The sequence below is a fragment of the Anolis carolinensis genome, unplaced genomic scaffold (assembly GCF_035594765.1).
Source record: "Anolis carolinensis isolate JA03-04 unplaced genomic scaffold, rAnoCar3.1.pri scaffold_35, whole genome shotgun sequence".
Taxonomy (NCBI): domain Eukaryota; kingdom Metazoa; phylum Chordata; class Lepidosauria; order Squamata; family Dactyloidae; genus Anolis; species Anolis carolinensis.
Window position 1 is genome coordinate 91,366 of NW_026943844.1, and position 13,232 is coordinate 104,597.

At 41.9% G+C, this 13,232-nt stretch overlaps 1 protein-coding gene across 2 annotated transcripts; it reads right to left on the bottom strand.

Annotated features, from left to right (window-relative positions):
* Positions 1–987: 987 nt before the first annotated feature.
* On the bottom strand, positions 988–12,888 carry LOC134294937 (DNA excision repair protein ERCC-6-like). Of its 2 annotated transcripts, XM_062966841.1 has the most exons (3): positions 12,552–12,888; positions 8,219–8,311; positions 988–4,710 (listed from the first exon to the last, which is right to left on the bottom strand). In XM_062966841.1, exons 2-3 carry the CDS (start codon positions 8,275–8,277, stop codon positions 2,604–2,606), a joined length of 2,166 nt encoding a protein of 721 aa, XP_062822911.1. In that variant the 5' UTR covers positions 8,278–8,311; positions 12,552–12,888; the 3' UTR covers positions 988–2,603. The 2 variants fall into 2 exon arrangements, with proteins under 2 accessions (XP_062822911.1, XP_062822912.1); XM_062966842.1 differs by lacking the exon at positions 8,219–8,311 and having other exon boundaries at positions 12,552–12,887.
* Positions 12,889–13,232: the final 344 nt, after the last annotated feature.

Genomic DNA, 13,232 nt, shown 5'->3' on the forward strand with positions numbered 1-13,232 from the left:
ATCAATTTAAGGCAAATATTAGTATTTCCCTTGGCAAACCACCTCTTTACTTGCAGACGGTTCAAATCCTGGTGTCCACAATAATGACAACCTAAATTTGGGGAATGTAGTGGAAACTTTGCCCGATGTTCAAATGATCCACGATGCTAACATCCTTGGCCTCTTATCTTGAAGTCCCTTCTTTATTCCTTTCAGAAGCCACTTAAAATGAAGCCAAAATTCAACCTTTACCCATGGTGACCTTATATGACCTTAGCACCTGACGGCGTTTCTCATGACCACATGCTTTGCATGGCATTGCTATGTAGGGAGGAATTTATACCAAGCACCTGTTAAGTGGTCATCCCATTAGCCCTCAACCTAGATGCCATCAGTAGTCGGAATACACAACTATTAATCGGTTTGTTTAGATGAACAGACTAAACATAGGTGCCGTTAATCGGAAGCATGTGTCCCGCAGGCAAAGGGTATTATTGACCGGGAAGGCCAAAATGCACTTAATCCAAAGGAGTGTCTATTTATTTATTTTTGAAATCCCTGTACAGAGCTTAAGGCAGACTAGAAGGACCTTGGCTTGGGATATGTATGTGTGTATGTATTATTAGTATAATGTTTATTTATATCCCGCTTTTTTTTCACAAAGCAGCAGGTATCTTTGCTATTGCTTCCAACTGTTGACTGGAGATCTGAGAGACTCTACGGGACTCGAGACTTTATTCCACATTTGTAAATTTTGCCTTTTAAGTAGAAATGAGGATATTGAAATAGCTCTAGATTTTCCATATCTGGTTCTGTTTTGCTTAGAGTGGAGACGGCAGTCAAGAAATGGGTGCATCTACACTCTAAAATGAATGCAGTTTAATACCACTTTTACTTCCAGTTTTGCTGTCTGTTTTTCTGGACTACTCTTTATTAGCGAGTGTGTATAGCAGAACCAGCAGTGTCCAGTTAACACCATGTGCAAAAGACTCATACCAGGCAGAGGAATTAAAAGAACAAAGAAAAACTTTACTTGTTGAGTTGAAGTCAAATAAACAGTTCAGCAATCGTACAATGTCCTTGTAGTTGCATAGGATCAATATCTAATCAATCAGCATTCAATATACCCAGCATAGCATATTTAAACTGCTACTTGACCGTAGCTAGAGAGCCTGTCTTTTCTGTGCTCTCCCTGCAAGCCCAGATTCCCAACTGACAAAATCAAGCCATCTGCCAGCAAACCGATACATTGTTTGAGGTATGGCTTGCCTCTGCAAAAGCAGAGATCTTTTGCAAGCAACTTTGCAAGGATTTCTTTACACACACACATATAGCAATTTGGCACAATACTCTTCCCATAATCCAGTGCTCTCATACTGGCTGAGGGATTGTGGTAACAATAGTCCAATAGTCCGGGCTGTTCAACAGAATCTCCGAAGGTCTCACAGCGCTTGTTACAGAAAAGGCCATTATCAGGAAATCAGGGGAAAAGACATGATTTTATGTATATACTAGAGAGGCCAGGCCAGTCTGGTTAATGTTGGTAATTGAGGCAACAGCAATTGCCAAGTCCTAGTCAAGCCTTCTAAGGGAATTCTAGTTCCATGTCTTTGTTCATGTTTCAAGCTTCCAAGTTTAAAGGATTATTCATATCTCAAGCTTCCAAGTTTACAGGATTGTTTCTGGATTTTTGTATTGGATTTTATGCTGCCTTGTATTCCTGGTTCTTTTGTATTCTTGTGCTGGATGTCTTTTTTGCTTTGGGGTCTTTGGAACAACTCTTGCACCTTGAACCTTGTGGACTATTTCCTATATTTAGACTTTGAAGTTTTTACTATTTTAGCTGAACTGCTTTTTATATAATCTTCAAGAAACTGCTCTTTCTTATTATTCCCTATCCAGAATTCTACTTTGACATTTTGCTACAAATATTCAGATAATGTTTTTGGATCACTTTGGAAAGCAGCTTGTTTTCCTAGTCAGGTTCGACAGGCACAACCCCGTCATATCACCATTGTTGCCTCATTTATTATTAGCTGTTGTTCTGAATGCAGGCGACGCTATAACATTTGCGTTGTAAATCAACAGCTTTGTTGCAAACCTATGGAAACTCATAACAGAACACTAATTTTAAGCTTTCTTTTGTTGCTGTCCTGTAATGACGTCCCTGCTTTATCGTGTTCCTTTGCTATTTTCTTTGGACTGTGAGCTGCCTTGGTTATTATTAATCGAGATATAAATAACACTCAGGCAAGGGGCTGGGAAGAGCGGAGCCCTCCAAACATAGTTGAAATGCAACTTCTCAGAACAACTTCTCAGCTACGGCTTTCTCAAATGAATGCAAAGGACATCCTATGGACCTGTCACTGCCATGGCCAAAAGAAAGGTTAAATACAAGTCTAGTTCTAATAAAATCAGAGTGAAACTTGTCCTTGCTTAGTCTTTAAAAAAAGGAGAGCAAGCTACTGAGCGAACAATGAACTGGATTATGAAGAACATCTTGAATAGACGATCGAGACAAAAAGCATCCAGATTGGTGTACTATGCAGTCACTGGAAACGATTTCTTCAGCAAGAAATGATAACAGAGGTTAATTCCATTGGACTTGATGGGATACATGAGACTCACGAGTAGCGGGACTTCTGGTATTTTTTGTCATTGAGCTGCGACTCCAACTGGACCAACTCCTGGGCTTTCTTGACCCTGTGTTCAATGTACTGATGCGCCTCATCATCTTCTGCTTCTTCTTCTTCCTCCTCTTGACCTGTTTCGCAGGTGTACATCAGGTCGTGGTCCGATATGCCAAACATCTCCAGGGTATGGAGATATGCAATGTGTTCGTCCAGCTCCAGGTCCGAATTCCTCTGTGTGGCATGCAAGGACTGGAGCTGCAGTTGTGTTGCAGAACTTGTGGTGTCCTCCAGCGTGAAGAGCTCCCTCAGTTCCTGTTGGGTGAAATATCGATACGGGTTTTTCTTATCCCCGGTGCTTTGCTGGATCAACGAGTCCTTGAAGACTTGACGCCTGTAGATCTTCTCTTCCACCGTCCCACAGGTGATGAGTCGGTAGATCACAACGTTCTCTTTTTGTCCAATCCGGTAAGCTCGGTCTACCGCTTGGGCATCAGTTGCAGGGTTCCAGCTGGGATCAAAAATGACCACCCGGGTGGCCGAGGTCAAGGTCAGACCAACGCCTCCAACTTGGGTGGTCAGAAGGAAGACCGAATAGCTTTTGTCCATCTGAAACTGCCTGACCCTCTTCTCCCGTTCTGCTAAACACGTCACTGTCCCATCGACACGCATCAGCCGGAAGCTCCGTTTGGTTAAGATGTGCTCTATGATGTCCAGCATTTTTCTCGACTGGGAGAAGACAAGGGTTTGGTGTCCTTCCTCCTGAAGTTTCTCCAACAATGCAACAAGGAAAACAAGCTTTCCCGACTCCTCGATGAGAAGTTTATCAGAAACCCGTTTGATGTCTTGGGTCATGCTCAAAGTCGATTGATCTGTTGGCTCAGAGTATTCCGACACCTCCAAACCAAGATTGGCACACGCTTGTGCGGACAACAACCTGGGGTGATCACAGAGTTTCTTCAAGACGGTCAACTCAGCTAATGGGGAACGCGTTGTCATGAGAAGCTCCTTGATATGATCCAAGGAGAGAAAATTCCTGTAGATGTCTTCTTGCATAGGGGCCAAGTACACCCAGACAATAAAGTCATTTTTCCTTGGTAGAGACGGCATTTCCAGAGCAATGTAGTCTCTCTCTTCACCGGTCAGGCAGACGGATCGCTCCGAATTCAGCTTCAGTATCTCCCCTTTACTCCGGCGCAAGAAATAGGGCTTGATGATTGCCATCAAGTTCTGTGAGATCTTCAGTCCAAGGGCTTTCTCGCCCAGAGTTGCATCCTTCTCTCTGGCCTTCATGATGGGACTCTCATATTCCATCTTGAAGGTTTTTGCGGTGCCAAGGAGGGACCCCTGACAAGCGAAATCAAAGAGAGCCCAAAGCTCCCGGAGGTTATTTTGCACCGGCGTCCCAGTGAGAAGGATACGATTGACAGCTGGGATGCCATACACAGACTTGGTGGTTTTCGCAGAGGGACTTTTGATTTTGTGGGCCTCATCCAAGATGACGTAGTTCCAAACAAAGGGCTGCCCGTCGAGACTGGAGAGCTGTTCCCAGTTGGCCAGGACCATCTGGTAGGAGGTGAGCAAGACCCCAGTTCTCCTCTGGATCTGCTCAAGGTTTTGCTCTCGTTCCTTCTTGCTGGTCCCATGGAAGACCTTCACTCTAATTCCAGGGACCCAGTTGGCAAACTCCCGCATCCAGTTGTTAACAAGCGTAACCGGCATGATGAGCAACACAGAACGGACGAGTCCAGCATCAAACATCCCCGAAAGGAAGGCGATGACCTGGATGGTCTTCCCGAGGCCCATGTCATCGGCCAAAATGCCGCCCTGTCTCTTCTTGTGATAGAGATTGTAAAGGAAGGCCACCCCTTCCTTCTGATGCTCGAATAGTTTGTCATGGAGCTCTCGACAGATCATAAGTCCACTCTGGCACACGTCCACAAATTCGTCTCCGTCCCCATCTTTATCCAAAGCCAGTGACATAAGCTTCTCCTCTGCATCTTGGACATCCTCCATCGGGTTTTCTTTGGGTTGGATTTTGTGAACCTTGCTGGAACGTTTGCGGGTTTTCGGGGTTTTCTGCTCCATCTGCACCACAGCTCTGTGAAACATAGCACAACATGGCCAGTTAGTGGATGGAGAACTTCCCCAAAACAATTTAATAGGTCCTGTATCTTATAAAAATCGAAATTGTTCTACACTACAACCCCCAAATCTACAGGATAGGTATCCATATCTGACAAAATATAGATATAGATAGAATTAACAAAGATTTCCTTAGATATTCCGTATTTATATTCCGCCCTTCTCCCCAGATTATAGTAGAGTCTCACTCATCCAACATAAACGGGCCAGCAGAACGTTGGATAAGCGAAAATGTTGGATAATAAGGAGGGATTAAGGAAAAGCCTTAAATTACGTTATGATTTCACAAATTAAGCACCAAAACATGTTTGACAACAAATTGACAGAAAAGGCAGTTTAATACACTGTAATGTTATGCAATAATTGCTGTATTTACAAATGTATCACCAAAGCATCGCAATGTATTGAAAATATTGGCTACAAAAACATTGACTGCTAAAAGGAAGATTGCGTTGGATAATCCAGAACATTGGATAAGTAAATGTTGGATAAGTGAGACTCTACTGTATATATAGAGCAAAGAGAGGCAAACATTCAATGCCTTAGTTATAATCACATACAATGAGACACACAATGCAGGCAAGGCAAAGGCTTCTCCTTTCATTTCCGGCTTTTGGAAGTGGTGCTCATCTCTAGCTCTGGGGAGGTGGTTCCTCTCCATTTTCAAGCTGAGGAGCCTGTGTTGTTACCTCTTGGTTGTGTGACCAGCGTGATAGCTTGGAGAGTGTTTTCCCGCCAGAGCGGTACCTATTTATCTACTTACATTTGCATGTTTTTGAACTGCTAGGTTGGTAGGAGCTAGGGCTGACAGCAGAAGCTCACCTGTCCCATGGATTCAAACTGCCAACCTTCAGGTGAGCAGCAGCAGCAGCACAAGGGTTTAACTCATTGCACCAACGTGACCCCATTGTCTTTGTGTATTGGTGTCTCACTGTATGTCATTGTCACAAGGCACTGAATGTTTGCCTGTATCTGTTTATATGCTGTAATCCGCCCTGAGTCCCCTCAGGGAGAAGTGAAGAGTATAAATAAAATATTATTATTATTATTATTATTATTATTATTATTATTATTATTATTATTTTATGACACAGCAAACAAGATAGACATGCTGGATTTCGTATCACAAAATCACAAGTCGAACACTTCCCAAGTGTCTAGGACTGTGTGATGTATTTTCGGATGATGTGCGCAGATCTATTATTATTATTATTATTATTATTATTATTATTATTATTATTATTATTGGTGGCCTCTGGTGGCGAAGTGTGTTAAAGCGCTGCACTGCTGAACTTGCGGACCAAAAGGTTGCAGATTCGAATCTGAGGAGCGGAATGAGCTCCTGCTGTTAGCCCCAGCTTCTGCCAACCTAGCAGTTTGAAAACATGCAAATGTGAGTAGATCAATAGGTACTGCTCCGGCGGGAAGGTAACGGCATTCCATGCAGTCATGCCGGCCACATGACCTTGGAGGTGTCTATGAACAATGCTGGCTCTTCGGCTTAGAAATGTAGATGAGCACCAACCCCGCAGAGTCGGACACGATTGGACTTAACGTCAGGGGAAAACCTTTACCATTATTATTATTATTATTATTATTATTATTATTATTATTATTATTATTATTATTATAACTTTTCATGCCTGGTGGACCTGCAAGTTGTTACAAATTTTGTAGGAAAAAGTGATTAAAGATGCAAATAATACGATAACTTAAAAGATTAGGCAAAAAAAAATCCAGAGATGTGCCTCTTAAGGCTATTTGATGAAAAAAAAATCAGTAAAGAAGATGAAGAAATCGGTCAATGCAGCTTTGTTTCAGCAAGAAGAAGCCATTAATTTGCTTAACAAAAACTTATTTTGGAAAAAAAAACTTTCATTGTTTACAGTGGAGCCTGCAGAAGATGCTTCAGCTGTACTCCACAAAAAGGAAAATCTGCCTTGGGCCAGAAGACCTTCCTTTCAACAGGGTTTAATTTCAGATATCCACACAAAGTTTGGAGATATATCTCTTTGCAGATATGTGGAGTCATGTTGTATATACAGTAGAGTCGCTTATCCAAGCTAAACGGGCTGGCAGAAGCTTGGATAAGCAAATACCTTGGATAATAAGGAGGGATTAAGGAAAAGCCTATTAAACATCAAATTAGGTTATGATTTTACAAATTAAGCACCAAAACATCATGTTTTACAACAAATTTGACAGAAAAAGCAGTTCAATACATGGTAACGTTATGTTGTAATTACTGTATTTATGAGTTTAGCACCAAAATATCATGATATATTGAAAACATTGACTACAAAAATGGCTTGGATAATCCAGAAGCTTGGACAAGCGAGGCTTGGATAAGTGAGACTCTACTGTACTTGTATTTTATTGGTAAATGTTAAGCTGCATTTTACCCATGTGTATTTGTTATATGTATTTTAATAGTGCTTTGTTTTACCACTTCATTTTAATATACCAAGGTTGAACCACAAAGAGAGGCAGGTAATAAATAATAATAATGTCAGGGGTAATTTGATTGTGCTTTTCCTGCATGGCAGGGTGTTGAACTAGAGGGTCCATATGGTCTCTTCTAACTCTATTATTCTAATAATAATGATAATAATAATAATAATAATAATAATACAGTAGAGTCTCACTCATCCAAGCTAAACGGGCCGGCAGAAGCTTGGATAAGCGAATATCTTGGATAATAAAGAGGGATTAAGGAAAAGCCTATTAAACATCAAATTAGGTTATGATTTTACATATTAAGCACCAAAACATCATGTTATGCAACAAATTTGACAGAAAAAGTAGTTCAATACGCAGTAATGTTATGTTGTAATTACTGTATTTACGAATTTAGCACCAAAATATCACGATATATTGAAAACATTGACTACAAAAATGGCTTGGATTATCCAGAGGCTTGGATAAGCGAGGCTTGGATTAGTGAGACTCTACTGTAATAATAATTGTTCTTCAACTGATTAAACCAAGACTGATCTAAGATAGGATAAATATATTTGAATGGATTAATGAATGAATACTTTCCAACATTTAACTGACAATAACTAGGGATTCATCACTGTAGAATGAATGACATTGGATACTGAGCTGTCATGGACTCATGGGACTTGTAGTCTTATTAGATAACCTTCTCTGCCGGTGTCTCACCAAACTACAATTTTCAGGGTCCCATAGTATTCAGCCACGGCAATCAAAACGGTGCCAAACTGCATTAATTCTACAATGTAGACACACACAAGTTAGGAGCAAGCTGTTGCTTTTGCCTGAGTCTATTGAGATCGCCGTTCCATATAGGAAACCTGATATCAGCAAAAACAAATCAATAAATAAGCTTATTGCCTGCATGAGGGATTTCTGTTCAAAATAAGAGACATTCAGTTTTACTGGAGAGGTAAAATCGGACACAGATTTGCTCCTTCAATGAGAACTTGCACTTTTTCTCTCACCTTTGACGCTGCTTCACCCGTCCAGGGCTTTTGGTTTTTGCTATTATGACCGCTGCCATAATATTAAGGGATTGGGAGACAGACTCACCAAGCCTGAAAAATAGCAAAGCTTTCTTATTACAATAGGAGATGTTGTTCGTTTAAGGTAGTGGAAGAAGGGAGCACATTTTAACAAAACATGGGCACAGTCAGCAGGGGAAACGGCAAGATGGTCATCTATGCTGACGATCGTGCCATCACCGCTCAAGCAGGGAGCTTTGAAAGGGTTGAACAGAAGCTCTCTGAAGCTTTAGGTGCTCTTATTGACTATTACAGAGAAACCCAACTCAGGGTGGATCACATTATATACATATAGGGCAAACATTCAATGCCCATATACACATAGAACCGAGACAGAGACAGACGCAGAGGCAATTTAACCTCTCCTGAGGGGATGTTCAATTCTGGCCACAGGGGAGAGCAGCTGCTTCATCATCCACTGTGACGGCACTTCCTCATTCCAACGTTGTAAATTAGTTAAACTTGTCTCCCCACTTTTATAAGTGGTACCTTATTTCCTACTTGATAGATGCAACTATCTTTCTGGTTGCTAGGTCAGCAACGAGCAGGGGCTATATATTTTTTTAATTGACGGGTGCTCACCTCGCCATGGGCTGGCCTCGAACTCATGACCTCGTGGTCAGAGTGATTTATTGCAGCAGGCTGCTCACCAGCCTGCGCCACAGCCACAGGCCATCCTCTGTTCGGATATCAGCCAGCAAGACAATGCCTTAAATCAAGAAATAGTTTTCTAAGATCTACTCACAGAATCGCCTCAGCAAGCAAGAGTCCAAAAGTGGCAGGCAAAAACCCAGAACCTCAATTTGTGGTTGAGAATGGATGAGAGACTCCCTCCTGGGCACACAGAAGATGATTTGGAAGGCACTAAACAGACTCTGCTTTGGCACCATGAGATGCAGAGCCAGTCGGAAGAAATGGGGCTTCAAAGTGGAGTCCACAACATGCAAGTGTGGAGGAGAGCAAACCACAGACCACTTACTACAATGCGGTCTGAGCCATGCCACATGCACCGTGGAGGACCTTCTTATAGCAACACCGTAGGCACTCCGAGTGGCCAGATTCTGGTCAAAGGATATTTAATATAATGCCAAGTTTTTAACTTTGTGTTTTTAAATACATTATACCTGCATCCTCAATTTGCTTCTGACAAGATAAATAAATAAATAGTTGCCAGTGGGGACACATTTTGTCAGATATGGATACATTTCTGGTTTTCTATATGGACCTGGGTTTACATTGCTCTTTTTGACCATTTCTTGGAACGTGTGTGCCAAGTGTGGTCAAGATGGCAAAGGGCACGTCATCTACACTATTGAATTGATGCAGTTCAATAATGCTTTAATTGCTGTGGTTCAATGCTATAGAATCTTGGGAATTGTAGTTTGGTGAGGCACCAGCATTCTTTGGCAGAGAAGGCTAAAGACCTTGTGAAACTACAAATCCCATGGGTCCATAGTACAAACTTCATTCATTTGTACTATAGTTACAAACATAGTTATAAACTTCATTCATTCTACAGTGTAGATGCATCCCTTGTTATTGTCTTTAAAATGTTGGAAAGTATTTGTTCATTCAACAAATCACTCAGCAAACCGATATAATTACTACTATTATAGTTACCCCTATTTTCCCCTATTGGTCTAAAACTATTTAGCCATTTGTAATTCCTTTATTTTATTGCTTTTAAACTTATTTGTTATGCAATTCTTTTGACATGAAATAAACAAACCCCTATTTTCTCATTGACCAAACCGATACAACTTGTCTCATTATAATTACCTGATTCCTGTAGACCAAATTGGTACATTTACTCCCATTATACTTATCCCTATTTTCCCATTGGTTAAACTAATACAATTACTTCCATTACTGTTACCTTTGTTTTCCCATTGACCATACTGATACCATTACTCCCATTATAGTTACCCCAGTTTCCCCATTGACTAAACGGATACAACTACTTCCATTATAATTACTCCTGTTTCGCCATTGACTAGACTGAGACAATTACTCCCATTACAATTACCACTCATTTCCCATTGACCAAACCAATACAATTACTCTTAATATAGTTACTAGGCTTGATCGATCCATGAAAAATTTGATTCTAAACTCGTATCAAAACTAGAGGGGGCAGTTTTTCGTTTTTGTTGCTAATAACGAATTTGGCCCCCAAAATTTTTCGAAATTAACGAAAATTCGTTATTTTCTAAATTAATTCGTTAATGGCGGACGCGCATGCGCGGTGGCCCAAAAACAGCCCGAAGGGGGGGGGACTTAGGGGGCTCTCCCGCCCTCATTTTTTGAGTGATCTTCTTCAAACTTGGTACAGTGGTAGAACACATTTAACACTGATAGCTCACCAAAATGTGGAACGTTTCCCTTATCCTCTGATTTTTGGCGAATTTTCATAGCTTTTATAATAAACCATTTTTTAATAATTGCAGAAATCTGTTCCTGGTTTGAAAGTCTTATTTCCTGTTAAATTGGGTTGTCTTTACTGTGAAAGTCATTGTTCTACTTCAGAAACTTTGTTTTTGTGGCTGAAACTTTGTTAAATTGGTGTGTGTGTGATATATATTGTGTATATATATATATATAGTCCCTGCTTGTGTGTGTGTGTGTGTGTGCGTAGGTAAAGGTAAAGGTATCCCTTGACGTTAAGTTCAGTCATGTCTGACTCTGGGGGTTGGTGCTCATCTCCATTTCTAAGCCCAAGAGCCAGTGTTGTCCATAGACACCTCCAAGGTCATGTGGCCGGCATGACTACATGGAGTGCCATTACCTTCCCAGAAACACCCAGAAAATGGGAATTCCAGACAGGAAACAATCAGGGCCAGCTAATACCTCCCAACAAAGGATTCCCCCAGGTAGGAAGCAGCCAGGCTTTGAAGCTGCAAGGCTATTCAATGCTAATCAAGGTGACCAATTGCAACATTCACACTTGCCTCCCACAGACAAGAGTTCTTTCTCCCACCCTGGACCTTCCACAGATATATAAACCCCACTTGCCTAGCTTCGCACAGACGTCAAAACCTCTGAGTATGTCTGCCACAGATGTGGGTGAAACGTCAGGAGAGAATGCTTCTGGCACATGGCCATAGAGCCCGGAATACATACCACAACAGTGTGATCCCGGCCATGAAAGCTTTCGACAACACAACCACAGTATCCATTCAAGTTCATGTAGCGTGGTATGGACTGGAGACCTGTATTGGGGGGAGGGAGGGTGCGAATCTGGGCCCCTGGGAGCAGCCGAGGACGGGCCTGGCCCACACCCCCTCGCATCCCGGGCCTCTTCCTTCCTCTTCCTTTTGTTATTTAAACTATATATTGTGAAATTATGGTGTGTTTTTTTTTTCATGCGTGTTCTGTGTTCAAGATAGGGAGACCAAAGAGGAAAAGCAAGGGAGGGACGGAGGCCCCAACACTTCCGGCTCCCATGCGAACTCCCCCCTTGTGTGCCTTGGAGGGTGGAGCATGCGCACTGGCTCTCCCTTTCTCTATGGCTCTTTTCAGGTCGCTTGGGAACCCGAAGTGCCTCCTCCCTTTGCCTTTGTGTCCAAGAAGGAGAGAAGGACGTTGCAAGGTTTGCATTGAGGGTGTTTCTCTGGTGGGTTTGGCTTGGAAGGGGGCTCATTAAGGCCCAATTAATTAATGCACTGAGCTGAGGCGAGGCGGCGGCGGCGGCCATTTCCCCCCTCCGTCTTCCTCCTCCTCCTCGGCCTCCTTCCCCCTCGCCCCCTCCCATTGGCTGAGCCTCCCATTGGCTGAGGGGCAAAAGGAAAGGAGTTTGGGTGATTTGCAAAAGCTTTTTTTTCCTAACGAAAAAAACGAAGAAATTAGAAAAAACGGCCTCTCGCGATTCGAAACCGCGATATCCAGACGTGTGGACAACCAAGGTTCGATATTGCTTCAAAACAAACGAAAATAACGAATTAATAACGGGTAACGGGAAAATCGAATTATTTGAGCAAGCCTAATAGTTACACCACTCTCCCATTGACCAAACTGATACAATTACTTCCATTGTAGTTACCAATTTTCCCATTGACCAAACTGATACAATTGCTCTTGCTATAGTTACACCATTGTCCCATTGACCAAACGGATATAATTACTTCCATTGTAGTTACCCTAGTTTTCCCAATTACCAAGCTGATAAAGTTACTTTCATTTTAACTACACCTGTTTCCCTATTGACCATTTTTGCAAAACCCAAAGAGTCAACTTTAGGACACTTGCATCCACTTTTCTGCAAAGTGTAACTTACCAGAAAAAGGGATACTTGCAACCTCTTAAGTAGGTGAAGAAGTTTGCTTAGAAAATTAGACTCAGAAATAAGAAAATATATAACAAATACACGTAAAAAGACCTCAAAACCTATAAACCAGTCTCACTTCCCAGCTCTTTCTTTCTCAAGCAGATAAGTAGAAACAATGGGTTCAATTTATCCTTTTTTGGGCCCAATTAGAGGCTGGAGGAGATCAGGGAGAGAGGATAGTCAATTAGCCAATTAATCAGGCAGCCAATCAACACGGAGAGAAACCTCTGAGCATCTGCACCAGCAGAGTAAATACTAGAGCCTGATATTAAGTGTATCTGCACTGTGGAATTAATGCAGTTTAATTAATGCGGTGGTGCAATGGGTTAAACCCTTGTGCCGGCTAAACTGCTGACCTGAAGGTTGGGTTACTAATCTGAAGGTTTGTTTATTTATTTGTTTGTTTACATTATTTATATTCTGCCCTTCTTTCTTGCCCTGAAAGGGACTCAGGGCTGATCACGATGTACACATACAAGGCAAACATTCAATGCCATATGAACATAAAGACAGAGACAGACACAGAGGCAATTTAACCTTCTCCAGCTTCCAGCTTCCTGAGGGGATCCTTGATTCCAGCCACAGGGGGAGCAGCTGCTTCATTATCCACTGTGACACCGAGTCCTTGAA